Below are 14,950 nucleotides of genomic sequence, written 5' to 3' on the forward strand. Positions count from 1 at the left end.
TGGTGGCTATTGTAATGACAGTTAACATAACATTTAGGATGAGTAATAATTACTCATGACATTTGTTTACAAGCTAAAGCAATTCGTGTTTGTGGTCTTTCTGTGCCTCTCGGTAAACATTCTTCTTTTGAAGCGAATTAAAAGTGCGTCCGGCAATAGAAACAGGTTTGTGGTTCCTGCATTTCAAAAGAAAACCGCAGAGCTTCACAGACTAATCATTCCACTTTTGCCAAGACTATTCTCCTGAGTGGAATGTCATCATATCAAATGACAGCGCTTATGGACTTTTTACAGCCTCATTTTATTCTGTCACTTCATAAGCAAACGTTTGATCCTCTCTTTCGCAGGTGATGCCTTCCCAGGTGCCTCTAGCCCATTCCTCAGCGGATACGTCAGCGCCTCCAGTGCTCACGGGTCGTCGGATCCGGCCTTCCGAGCCCCAAACCCAGCCAGCCTGCAAATGGCCCAGCTCTGGGCCTCTCACCCTCATGAAGGTAAGAATCGCAACCTTTCTATGTGTCCTTCGAGAAATGGGGAGAAATGTTGCAGCATGTCAGAGCTTAAAACTAAGCGAGACCTGCATTTGCACGAGGCAGCCTGAACGTATTGGGTTTAACGATTAGGTTTGTTGGCAGATCAGTGAACTCAGACAAAGGCTGTAGTCAGAGGTCTGGGTGACAGGCAGGACCGGGTGGAGGGGCTAATGGAAAAAACACACCCTCTACTATACGACCCACAGGGACTTTTAGGCGGCTTTATATTTGAAGTTAATGGAAATCGACTTGGTATTGGAAGTACGAGCATGTGCTGTGGACTGTGCTTGAGCAGATAAAGGTGCTGTATTGTTTTTGATAAGCGAGTGTGTGGCTGGTTAAGGCTGTCGGCCGGTGATGTGTAATATGCAGTCATGTCTGATGTCTACGATGGATTACCCTCTCTCTCTCTTTCTCTCTCTCTCTCTCTCTTTTGAAGTCAATAAACTAGATTTGTGTGAATGGTGTGCAAAGACTGTAGAAAAGACAATAAAAAATCAATTTCGTCCCTGCAATCCTAATGTAGAATAGGCCACATCTGACAGCTGCTCTGCTGCAACGTAATTGTAACCAATTCGATACCTAAGAGATTTGACAGAGCTTAAGACAGATATTAGTACTGCAGTTCTTTGTATAACAGTGCTATGTATATTATATTGTATTGCTGTGTTTAGATACAGAGCCTTAGCTTGAAGTAGCTTATAAGGGCTCAAATTTTTTTTTTTTTTGTCTGTACTAGTTAGTACCGTAGGACAAGTAGTTCAAATCACACAAGATTTTGAGATGAGTCTTTTATTCTCACCAAGGCTGCATTTATTTGATCAAAATACGGTAGAAATAGTATACTACCTTTTTAAAATAACTTTTTTTTTTTTTTATTTGAATATATTTTGGCATGTAATTTATTCCTGTAATATTTTCAGCATCATTTCTTCAGTGTCACATGGTCCTTTAGAAATTAATCTAATATGCTGATTTGCCGCTCAAAAACATTTCTTACTTTCAATGTTAATAAGAACTAGAGAGACAATAGAGAAACTGATTAGGCTAATATTTTTGTGGAAACTGTGATACATTTTCTTCAGGATTCTTTGATAAATAGAAAGTTCAAAAGAACAGCATTTATTTGAAATAGAAATCTTTTGTAACATAATAAATATCTTTACTGTCCTTTTTGAACAATTTATTGTGTTCCTGATAAGAATTAATTTCTTTAAAAAAATCTTTATTTCAAAAATGTTATTAAATCTTTATTAAAAAATTCTGAACTTTTGAACAGTAGTGTACCTGTTGTAAACCATTCAATTTAAGTGTATTAATGGCAATAAAATCTGGATCTGGAATTATACAAGTATAATGTAACAATGTGGCAGGAATGGTATATGATGAGTAATGATTAATTTTTTTTAATCCATTTTAACCAGTGCTTCCAAGGCAACTATCACAAACCATTCTTGCAGGTTTTTTTTTTAATCTATTTATGTATTCATTTTTAAAGCTCATCTATATCTGTAGTTTCCACTCAGATTAAAAAATCTGAATGTCATAAAAACATAAATAATAAAGCACCATAGTTTATGTGCATGCCATCTTATAGAGTGAATAAATAAATAAATTTATATTACATTTTACAAGCAAAGCTTTATGCACATGAGAGAATTTATTTGTATCTTGGTGTTTCCGTCCAGCATTTTCTGAAACTCTCATAAAATGAAATGCAGAAAAAACTTTGCTTATATTAGCTGAATAACATTACCTTATAGATAATGTTATGAGCAGTTATTTCAGTTTGCGCAATACGTGTATATGATCAACCAATGTAAGCTTTAGTGTCAGTGCGGTGCTACATCAGCTGGCCCAAAACTCAGCGCTCCACCTAACCACTCTTCTTGTTAAGCCCTGTAGAGTTTTGAGATCTTTATTTTGCCCTGCAGTTGCATCACACATTTCCTTCATATTTTCTTCTCCTCACCTCATCCAGTGAGTAAAGTCAAGCCCTTATCTGTGCTCTAACTTCAAACTTGCACGCTCAAGCAAGATGATTCATTCGGCACTAAAGCCGTTCCAGCCCCTGCCATTTTGAGAAGACAGAGATTTCAGCTCTCAAAATGGTTCACATGTATACCAAACAATCAAAAGAAAAGCAATGCTAGCTCTGTAAAAGGGCGTGGGCGGATTATTAACAAGGTTTGGTGAAGGGCCTTGTACCCATAGGCCTTTGTTTCAAGTCCCCACAGAGAAAGTACAGATGAATTGTCTAAAACCTTGGCACAGATCATAGCAAGCCTGCCTCGCTCTGCCTGCGTAAAAATGCGATGAATAGCTGACATTATAGTGTACTCTGTCTCCGCAGCCTGTGAAAATATTTGAACATGCCTGTTTATTCTGAAGGGTGCACCTGGCTCTTATTAACTGAAGGAAGTCGAAGTAGTAGCTGTGGAATTTGGCTATTTTTACACGAAACATGCGAAACAATCAGGCACGCCGCACTCCCTCCATTGCAAATAATAAGGGAAAACCGCTGCCGTGCTGTCAGATTTTTCTTTGAAGTTCAATTAATAAACATGAATTGCAGCGAACTGTGAAATGTACAGTTTGTTTGGACGCGGGGCTCGTGTATGTAGCAAGTATTTGCTCCTCACGTGGCGGTTAACTTTAAAATACGCAATTTATGCGAATGAGATTTTTGCGAGGACAAGGTGTTCCATAACATTGGAGCCTTGTGTGACAGTTTGAACCTGGTCTCTGTTTGTTTTAGACCAGAATCAGAGCATCCCTGGAATGTGTCCTCCCTGGTTTTAATTCACGGGCCGATGTGGCTTCGCAGCTGCACCGCTCCTTTTTGTCCGAGCATGTGTCTGTGGCCGTTATCTGCAGCGGCCTGTGGTTTGTAATCAGATGCGTGGCCGTTGAGATCCGCTCACCTTTGGACTGTACAGGAGATGCTGGTGGCTGCAGGGCGCGCTGTGTGATTGATCAAGCGTCCATGCCGGTTGCTTGCGTCGCACGCTGGACTCTGCTCAGAAAGGAATGCCCCTCTTTGACTATGATGATGGATTTGCTGGCGCAGGTAGAGCTTTGATGTTCTGCTGCGCTTCCTGTGGCGTCCCTGGGGTCCAGATGACGGCTTTGAATACTGATGTGTTTGTGAAATTGGAGATGTATAATAAAGATAATGAAAATAGAGAGTGTAGAGGCGTATGCACGTTGGCAGAAATTCTGGAAGGTGCCTCTTTCTGGTGCACACGAATGGGTTTGTTGAAATACGTGCAGCTTCTTCTGACCTTTGCAGCCCCTCTGCGCCTAAATACAGGTCTTGAACCACCTCCTCTCCTTCAAAGCCTTTTTCTATGACTTTTATATAGTCCGAACCTCAGGGAACAGTTTTTCTCTTTTATGTCAGCAAGGGTATGTCGTAGCATCTTTGCTTTTGAATGTTAATGGCCTCCTTTTTTGACTGTTCCTTTTTGAGCTAAATTCCCCTCTCCACATGTAGCCCATTTACACGTAACCTTCCGTTGTCCTTAGTAATAGATCCCTAAAGAATGAGCTAGGTTAAATGGTTCTGTGCTCCAGAAAACACGCATATCTTTCCTCTTTACAGTCACTCTGACTAAACCAGTTATGGTAAAACACCTCTTTTTCTTTTTAAATATTATTATTATTTCAGGAGGTATTCTTATCTACACTGTTCTCACAGCCAATAAAATCCTGGGAATATCAGGTAATTTTAAAAATGATTGGAAACATCATAAACATTAATAACCTTAATTTCCTCCATGGAAAAAATCTAGGCTTTATGAATAACAAATTTTAAATTCCCTCATATTTCCTATTGTTATTATTTTTTTATGTTTTTCATGCTTGAATACATTTTATTTTACTTTTATTTACAGGCAATGAGAATAATCGTAGTGTTTTTAAACATGTTTGTAGATTTATTTATAGTTTTCATAACTTTTCTAGTATTTTTAAAAATTCCCTCATTTCCAGGTATTATCATCATCATCATCATCATCATCATCATCATCATTGGTTTTCATGCTTGAATAAATTAGTAGTAGTAAATAATAAACAAGAGTATGATAGAATGTAAAAATGAAATGATAATAATAATGTTGTTATTTTAATTATAAACTCCAAAAATAAATGTCCTCTCACATTCAACAACTTTTGTTTCCAGCAAATGTCTTAAGGTGTAAATATTTGTATTAAAATAAAAAAAAATTAACAACTGAGATGTAAACTGAACAAGTTTCTCAGACATTTGAACGAAAATTTAATAATGTCTTCCTAAATGTATTATATTAGTTTAAAATCTTATTAGAAACATTTGTAGACTGAAAGTTTAAATGGTTCATATCCGTTAATTAAAATGTAGACTAATGGATAATCTGCCCAGCAATATAAAAAATAGATTTCTTTCCAGTAATCATGAGGGCACTGAGAAGTCATGTACATTCATTGGTCAAAATGTGTGCGAAACCTGTATCTAGCTTCCTGGCTTGTCAGGAAGTTTTTCTGCCTTAGGCACATTGTGGTGCAGAACTGTAGGAAATGGCAGTGGCAATCAAAACTAATTAGTCTGCAGATATTGTGTAGGCTGAGACTTTCTCTCTATTTCACTTTAGAGAAAGCGAGATTAACTGATATTAGATGAGCCGTACATTGAGAGCACACCTGCCTCCACCACACCCCTCACGAGGCATGCAGAAGGACACAGAAATAAATGCGGCGGGCTGCAGTTCTAGCCCTGTTGCTAAGAGTAGAACTCCTTCAATCATCTCTCAGTATGGTGTGGGAATGCAATCAGCGGCGTAGCAGTACCCGGTACCCAGTCACCTGAGATGTACTAAATAAAGTCACAGCCTTTGAACCACCGCTCTTCTTACATGTAGTGCCATAAAGACACTCACTGTGCAATGTGCACTTTAAAACAAGGTTGTATTTTTAGACCGTCAATAACACTTAATGTTCTCACGTTACTTTTATCACTAATTACGAAGACTTTGCTTTGACTGCGAGGCTGTGATTGTAGATTAGTGTTGAGTAACCCTGGTGTTTTATTTGCAATGATTCGTCTCCGACTCTCAATTAAAATGAAAAAACAAACGCAGTCTTTCCATGTAAATGTAGCTTATTTAGACAGATCGACCGATGAATGTCTCTGCCACCCGTACAATGCATAAATAAACAGCTCAACCACTGGCATTTTGGCAATGGCGTGACTAAATAATATTACCACACTAGCTTTGTGGGCTGACTCAGTCCTTTATTTAGCCTGTTGTTGACATTGTGTTTTAAGCAGCCCTGCCTGCTCTGTCCGAGGAATTTAATCTATGGCATATGTAGGGTTGGGTATTGTTTACATTTTATTGATTCCGATTATGCTTATCGATTACGATTCCCAGTTTCGATTCCAATGTGATTAAAGGGGTGGTTTACTGCCTTTTTTCTTTGCTTGATTGTGTTTATGGGGTGCAACATAACATGTCTTCGTGTTTCGTTTGTTAAACGCCTTTTCATAAATTTCACCTTTATTGTAAGCCGCTTTCTCCTGTCATTTGAGCGACCGGTTGACTTCCTGATTCTATGAAACCACTCCCTCAGAAACAGGCAATGGGCTCAGATTGGTTAGTTGGGGTGGTGTGTTGTGATTGGCTAAACTGCGTACTGCACATTGTCCGGAAACTTCACGCCCATTACCTTTACGGGCGACAGTTGCATGTGCTCCGGTCAAATGTAAATAATGGTGTCAATATTGCCATATCAGTTTGAGCCAGAATCAGACCCAGAAAGCGGTAATGAAGAGAGTCAAGCAGAACCTCCGCAAACACGGCTCTTACAAAACGTTTCTGAATGGTCTTTTTTTTTTTTTTTTTTTCTCAAAGAATTTCGATACGCTGTTACTTGAAAATCCTACTGCTGTTTGTTAGCTTTTGAGATACAGTTTTCTCCTGATTAAACATTTAATATAACTGAATACATGACTGAGTAATTACATGAAAAATTACGTCATAAAGTATACATGGAAAATACATTTACAAAATTAGTACATAATTACAAATTCGGGTCCAAAATGTTTGTACGCGTTTGTCATAGACACACGAAATAGCATAACTAAGCTACTAAAGCCAGTGTTGGCATTTGTTTACGTCCTTGATAAAACTAAAACATTACGTCTGAAATTATACATGCAAATACATTTAAAATGATTAAATCTTACTTACAGGTTGTGGCCCAACAACTGCTGCCTCTGGTTTTAAAGTTGGAACTGCTCCATGTTTTAGTAATAGTTTCTGGTTGAATCCGGCATTGAACTCGTGTAGATTCTGGAAGCTGTCTTCCGTAAAATGCGCAGCACAGAGAGCTAAGTTACGATTGTAATTTTCAGGAACATAATCAAACATACATTTTAACCATTGCTGACGAACTACAGCGTCCGTAGGAAGCCCGAACACAGAAGACCTGACAGCTGGGTGAAAATAACACTCTTTCGACGGCATGGCTACAGCTCTCCACTATAACTCTTCCTCTAAGACAAAGCTGCAGAACATGGCCTTGCCCCTTTTTTTGCATGTTCCGGAGGGAGGGTTGATGTAAATTTATGGGTTTGTTACGTATAAAAACTTTCAGCGCAGCAACTTTGCAGATACTGTTCATGCACCAACAGCAACATTACACACTATTTAAAATGAAAAAAGGGAAATCGCAATCAACCACCCCTTTAAATAATGATATCAAACATTTATCCTGTGTCTCTTTTGCAAACCATTTATTGGAGCTGAATACCGTGAACAAAAATCAACAGGCTACATAACTTAACTCTTTAAGAGCTGTTTGTGTGCAAAATAGAACTGCATGATTCTGGATAAATTTAGTTTTTTTTTTTCTCTTTTTTCCCAATGGAAGTTGTGGTTTTCTCATGATTCGGAAGAAAAAAATATTAGACAACTAAACAAAATCACATGTAATTTATGTATGACTCAGGATGTACTTGCTTCATTACTGGATGAATCCGCGTCCTTGAAAGAATCTCTTGTATGTTTCAAAGACACATATATTTTAACAGACCCTTTTCGCCACCTACTGGCGTAACAGTGTAATCGATAAATCTTCATTTGAAGTGTCAAATTACTTTCAAAAGGAGATTTACTCCATTTTAATCGCTACCGTACATATCAGAGTTTATATCTGAACTATAAACTTTTATAACAGTGCTTCTGTGATTTGAATGTTTGTAACACAGAAATAATGATACTGTGTTTGGTTGAAAAGACTGTGAAGCGGTTTCATTCATATACATGACCGCTGCTCTCTTTAGGTCAGCAGCAGCGCGAATGCAGATTTAAATGTTATAATCACACTGGGGTAATCGTACGCTGCACGGACGAACCAAGTGATCACAACGTTGTGATCGCACACGACAAAGGTTGAGGAATGAAACTGATGAATTCTTTAACGATCTTTAACGATCTATTAAATTAATGTCATGTTGGTGGTGATGACACCTCTCTTACAACATGTTTAGCTATTACAGATATTATATTTAGCTTTTTTGGCTTTTGTTCGCAAATGCAGCGCAACTTTGGAGAGCTTAGATTAGCGAGCAAGGTCCTGGCAGATCGCTAGGTCACACCGGTCCTCACAGATGAAGAAGAAAAAAAAACTCGTAGGAATCGATAAGCGGAATCGAAATTTTAATTTGACAACAAGTATCCGATTCCTGACCTTAAGTATAAGATTCTGCAATCGATTTTTGATTCCCAACCCTAGGCATATGAGATTCACAGAGGGAGATTGAAGACACTGTTTTGGTTTCTGAGGCTTTAAGGCCATTTCCATGTGCCCCCAATAAAACTTGCTTCAGAGCTCTGGTAACGCTCATTGAAATGTGCCGACCTTTGACCCTGCCCCTCCAGGACCCTATATATATCTATCGCTCTCTCTAAACACTACGTCGAAGAACTGACCGCTCCGGGCGCACACAAGTCAATCCATAATGGTTGATGTGACCTGATTTGAATTGCATTGATGGCAAGAACTAATCCATTACACCGAAGACACTCCTGCTGTTGTTCATAAACTGAACTTGTCAATATCTGCGCACAGAGGAGACTGGTCTGTTCACACTGCAAATTTGATTGCCAAGAATGAAGAGTTTTCTATACACTTCTTGTAATCTTAGTTTATTTGGAAATTAGTTCTAACCCTCTGCTTTGTTCGTCTTCAGTTGCAGTAATTTGTTGTGAAATCTTAAAAGGTGCTTCAGCAGCCATGTGCCCCCGTTGCTTGGCCGAAAATCCAATATAATGGCTGCTTGACCTTTCTCCAGCAAAGCTTCTGTGAACATGTTATTTAGCCAGAGGGATGGGAAAAGCGCACATTCCAGCCTCATTTCACTCCATTAATTTGCAGCAGAAGCCGCTCTCGCTTCTCGTTTCAGCAGTTAGCATTTAGCGCGAACACATCGTTTACGCCGCGCTCTTTGATTTAGTGGTTACTCATCTCTTCAGGGTGTTCTTATGAGTCATTCCAGCACCACCTGACCTCTCACCAAAGTGCCAAGCCTGCATGACGCAGCTTCTGGTGTTCTGAGTAATTGCATGCTTTAAGATGCGGCTGTCCGAAAACAAACCGGGGGCCAGGGCGGTACGGGCCTGCCAGTTCACTACATAAAAGCAGCAACAGGCCTCTTATGCGCCTCGGGTCATGCTGGTTTTAAATGCGAGCGTGCTCCACCCACAATGCATTGCAAGTCTCACAATGGAGGTTCTGAGTGAAGGATGTGATCCAACCCATTTGAATGCATCTTCTACAAGCAGGAATGATGAATGCACTTACATGACCCTATATATCTTCCAGAGGATTATGCTCTAAACATTTCATCCTCCCCTTTGAATGTCGAGCATTTCTATCTTTAGAGGGCCGTTTGTTCTTAGCCCTGACAACCCTTTTGTCTTTCATTAAAGCTTATTTTTTTAAAGGAGGGATAATGTTATGTGTCAGCACTATTTGTTCATGCCTTTGTGCTTTTGTGTATGGCTGTTTGTAGTGTTTGAGGTTATGAATGTGCATTTGTGCGTCTTTGCCCTTGGTGGAATCTTAGATGAAATTCATGACTTTGCATGTGTGAATGGCCACTCCCCGGTTACCAGATGTCAGGTTTGAGAAATATTTCTCTCCCTTTGCTTTGGGTGGTAATAAGTCAATTTTATGATTTGGCTGAGGTGAGCTGCTGCTCCGGCTATGAAGCAGATTCATGAACTGATAAAGATAATAAATAGTAAAATCGGTGTATTTGTAAGTGTGCATAATTTGGCATTGAATAATGACACCGAAAGATTTTTGCTCGGCTGGAAAAAGGTTTTGTGGACCGATGAACAGTCAATGACTCAAGTGTTGCTGTCATAAACAATTTTCAAAGGTTATTGTACTAATGTCCCTTCTGCCTGATGATAGCCAGATACAGATGCTGCATTAAATACTGGAGGTAGTACTGACAGTTTGGGCCACTCCCTTAGGGTGCTTTCACATCTGTAGTTCGGTTCATTTGGTGCGGACCAAAGGCAAAAAATTATACATTGTAGCTATTTTTAGCCGTTTTGGTTCCTTTTTCACACCACACAGTTTGCTCTGGTCCGAACCAGCTGAAACGAACCAAAATGCAGTCACGTGACAACATCCGCTTCACTTGTTGGCTAGATGTGTCTTTGAAGGCATTCCCTAAACTGCTTTTCGATTGGTCAGAAAGAGTGTGCGGGAAAATTCCAACGGTGCTCCCGGAAGTAAACAAAGACAGAGTAAAATGCAGCAGACAGCACACTGCTATTTTGAGGCTCCGCACCTCCTCACAACCCCAAGTTTGTCTGCGACCTGCCATGCTAAACTGCAAACTGTCAACAAACACTTCCTCATCCTATAAGCTGCTGACTACGGCAGCTGGTTTAGTCCAAAAATGTGCAGTTCTTTTTGCGGTTGGGTCTGTTTAAGGTCGGATCGCTTTCTCACCACAAACGAACCGCTCCAGTGTTCGTTTGAAAGCGTACCGTCCGAGACCACCTCTTCAAGGAGGTCTCGGTACGCTTGTTTGGTCTGCTTTTGGTGCGCACCCGAGTGCGATTTGCTGCTTTCTCACCTGCCCAAACGAACCGCACCAAGAGGGAAAACGAACTCTAGTGCGATTCAACCGAACTAAATGAGGCAGGTGAGAAAGCACCCTTAGTCTCTCGAATAACAGGACTTAACATGTCTGTACTCTCTCTCTTTTCCAGGTTTTCCTCATTTGCCAAGCAGTTTGTACCCCAGCCCTTACATTCCCTTGGGCCACATTGAGCATCCACAGCTCAGCCAACATGCACTCTTTGACTCACAAAAAGGTCTGTATATGTCTATGAAATAACATGTTTAACCATGATCACTGTGATTTATGCGTGTATATGACTATCATAACATTTAGGCTTGTATGTGTATATAAAGTTATCTATCAAGGTGAATCTCTCTAAACTGAAGAATTATCCAGGTCATGGTTCACCCTAAATTCAAAAGGTAAAAAAAAGAAAATGAAGCCTGTTTTAGGGCTATAAATTATCTACAGTAATGCAAAATAATAAAAGGAGTAATACTTGTTTAATATCAAAATTGCTTAGTGTTAAATATTTTTGGTAGTTTTTCTTGTACTAAATTTATGTAGGAATTTAATGTTCTTATTTTATCATTTATCTTTTTTTGTTTTTGTCAACACTTTTTTTTTTTTTTTTTTAAATTTATTTTCATATTTTGATTTGGAGATGAAAAAGAAAAGTGCCCTGGCATTTCTTTATGAAAGTACCAGTTATGTGTATGTATATATATATATATATATATGTATATATGTATATATGTATATGTGTATATATATATATATGTATATGTATGTTCTCTTTCATACTATTATTATTTTGTGTAAAATGTTGTCAGATGGAAATTAGGCTTTAGAACTAAAGTGTGCATGGATGAGTGGTTTGATAGATTGCTAGCTATTATGAAGTGAAGTGACATACTGCCAAGTGTGGTGACCCATACTCTGAATTCGTGCTCTGCATTTAACCCATCCAACGTGCACACACACAGCAGTGAACACACACCGTGAACACACACCCGGAGCAGTGGGCAGCCATTTATGCTGCGGCGCCTGGGGAGCAGTTAGAGATTCGGTGCCTTGCTCAAGGGCACCTCAGTCGTTGTATTGAGGGTGGAGAGAGCGCTGGACATTCACCTACAATCCCTGCCGGCCCGAGACTCGGACCCGCAACCTTTGGATTACAAGTCTGACTCTCTAACCATTAGGCCACGACTTCCCCACGATTATTATGCTAGATGGACTACTTTAGAGCTATGAACCATGCCATTTTTGCAATGGCTTTATGTTCGTAACCCTGTGTACTTTACCTGTGCCACAGTAAAATGTTACCCTGCAAAACTTTAGACTTAATTCTGTCTCAACAGATAGCACTTTTTTTGTTAGCATTCACTAACTATCGCTTGAACTTTTACATGTCCTTTGCTTTCTACTCTGCTGTACTTGCAGATGGTGTCTCATTTTTAACAATTTAATAGTATATGGTCTATCTTTTTATATACTTTCTGCACTTTAGGGCCTTTGAGCAGTCTTATCTTTTACACCAGATGTCTTAAGGTTTGTCAAGCTCACTCTTTCTATTTTGTTCTCATTTTCTCAGAGGGGTTTTACCTGCCAGGTTCAGTGCACTCCCAGTCCGCACTGGCCAGGAGCCCGGTGGCTCACATGCCCGGCTCATTCTCCAGGGAAAAGGAGGCCCTGCCTCCTCACAAAAGCTCTAAAGACTCAAGTAGGGATCTGGGAAAAGAGAAGCCCTGTAAGAGTGACCTTGGCCACTCCCTCCCAAGGAAGGAACGAGAGAGGCCAAAAGAGGAGTCACGGCCCCACAGTGTGGTGGACCTTACCTTGGATGTCAAGGCTGAAGACGAGCGTAGAGTGAGCAACTCTGAGAGATCTGCAAAAACTGCGGCGCATGCTCGGCCTTTCTCTCACCAGCACTCGCCTGCTCTGAGCCTCACAGACACTAAACCCAAACAGTCTCACCAGAGTTTACTTGGCAATTGCGGGACAAGCAGCAGTACGCCAACCCGACACCCGAGTATGGAACAGGACAGGAGGGACAGGGACCGGGATGACGAAAACAGCCGATCGGAGGGCCACCTTTCCTCCGACAAGCAGAAAAGAAGCGATTCGGTTGCTACGTCAGCTGGCACTCTGCATGTGTCATATGCCAGTCCCTCTTCCCTGCAGCCCAACCCATCCCATCTCCCGCCCAGGCTGGTGTCCTCTGGCACCTTCCCTCCCCCTCACCACATGCCACCCAGCATGTACCCGCTCTACTCTACAGCAAAAGAGCCAGGCAAAGAACACAGAGTGATAGCTCCTACTTATGTGCCTTCTGTCGAGGTTTACGACGAGCGAAAAGGGCCAATTCAAATTGCCTCCCAAGCTCGAGATAATAAAAATGACAAGAGCAGGGAGAGGGACTCGCACAGATCAGCCCTGCAGGTGGGGAATGAGAGAACGCATATGGACCACAGTCGGTCCTCCGTTAGGAGCGAGTCTCCCCCTCATGGAGACGGTAAGAAAGACATTTTACGAGAGGAAGGCTCGATAATTAGGTCAAATGGTTTGGCCATGAAAAAGCCCTTGCATTTGGAAATGTGCACAAATAAATCTGGACACAGCCCAGATGCCAGGGACTTACCCAACACTACATCAAAACTCACGATCAAAACGGGACTTGAGACTGAATTCCGCAGCCAAGAGCGGGATAGGGTTCAAAGGTCAGCCCGTCCGTTTTCTGGAATGGATCCAGCTACACTCCATTCAGAACAGCATCCATTGAAGGCCTTGGGTTCCGCCGAACCCAAATGGAAACCTTTCGAGATGGGCAATTATGCTACCAGTCACATCGCTGCATTGGCGGCCCAACACACCCATGGCACTCGAGGTGAAGAAGAGGGCAAGCGACTATACTTGGACACTACTGGCTTACATAGACCGGTAGGCAGTGGCGGAAGTCCCAAGGGTCACGGGGAGGTTTCGGCCATGCAGAGCCTCATCAAGTACAGTGGCAACTTCTCCAGCGAGTCTGGCTCCAGGCACGGATCTGATAGCCGTAGTTCGTTTGGAGGACTGGGCAGCATGAAACTGGAGGCTGGTTATCCCGGAGTGTCCAGAGCTCAGCATCTTCCGCCTCAGCAGTCTGGAAAGCAGTTGAAGAAGGAACCCGAGAGACCTGAGAGCGCTAAATCCTTTGGCAGAGAAGGAAGCTCTTCTCAGGGGGAAGCAGAGGTTCGTCATCCACCGGTAGGCATTGCGGTGGCTGTTGCCCGCCAGAGGAACCACAGCAGCAAGCCCAGCTCGGTATCGGACAGGAACAGGTCAATTCTTGGAGGAGCCATCAAAGGTGTGTTGCTTCTTATCTTTAAATGCATCATTCTTAAAAGAGAGAGTTCACCCAAAAATGAACATTCTGTAACCTGTTACTCATCCTCATCTTGTTCCAAAGCTATTTTCTTCTGTGGAACACAAAAGGATATATGTGACCCGTGCTGGCTAAATAAGTCGGAATGGGCTAAATTTGAGCTAAAGCCCGTGCTGGCAAAAGTCGGAATGGGCTAAATTTGAGCTAAAGGCAAAAAAAAAAGTAAAAAATGTTGATTTTCATCTAATTTGAGGTGTTCAACAAAATGAGTTCATTAAGCCCTCATCTAGTAATCCCAATGCTCCAAATAATAATTAAACATCTAAAAGTTGTATTTTCTGAGAGAAGTACCTCTTCTCCACTCGCTTCTTGCACTGACTGTCATCCAAAGAGCACAATCCCGATAAATACACACAATTACAGTATTCACAAAAACATAAATTTATGTCTTAAGTGATCTGGGGAACTTTCGGGGAAAAACATCTGATGTGTAACATTATATTAGATCTGTACTGTACAGTAGGTCTTAATATATAGGCCGTCTGTCTCATTAATGTTAATCTAACAATAAAAGAAAAAGGGGAATCTCTGGCTGCTTTTGATTGAACTGCTTTTGTAGTTTTATAGTTTTAATCAATTTAATTGTTATGAATACACTAAAGGGATTTTTACAGTTGATTTATTTGTTTTTCTTCCTTCAATGCTTTTGCTTAAATGAAAAAGGTAATGCATTTATAATAATGCTTTTTATTTATAATAAAGTAAAAAAAAAATTGCTATTGTGATTTATTAATACAGCAATTATTAATAAGAAAAGAACTGGAGGAAAAGATGCAATGTTGCTAGGTGAATTTGCTTTGGACCCCGTTGACTTTTATTGTATGTAGTGTTTTTTTTTGTGGTCCGCCGAAAAAAGCAGCACAACCT

The 14,950-nt window shown here is 40.7% G+C and overlaps 1 protein-coding gene across 3 annotated transcripts in view; it reads left to right on the top strand.

The window, feature by feature from the left end:
* The window catches only part of LOC306864519 (trinucleotide repeat-containing gene 18 protein-like), a 70,367-nt gene that overhangs the window by 15,297 nt on the left and 40,120 nt on the right, over positions 1–14,950 (top strand). For all 3 annotated transcript variants that reach the window (XM_079408577.1, XM_079408578.1, XM_079408579.1), the window contains exons 3-5: positions 348–494; positions 10,808–10,912; positions 12,254–14,005. In XM_079408577.1, the coding sequence (XP_079264703.1) occupies positions 348–494; positions 10,808–10,912; positions 12,254–14,005 (2,004 nt within the window). The remainder of the gene's footprint in view (positions 1–347; positions 495–10,807; positions 10,913–12,253; positions 14,006–14,950) is intronic.

The sequence above is a fragment of the Barbus barbus genome, assembly GCF_936440315.1.
Source record: "Barbus barbus genome assembly, chromosome: 4".
Taxonomy (NCBI): Eukaryota; Metazoa; Chordata; class Actinopteri; order Cypriniformes; family Cyprinidae; genus Barbus; species Barbus barbus.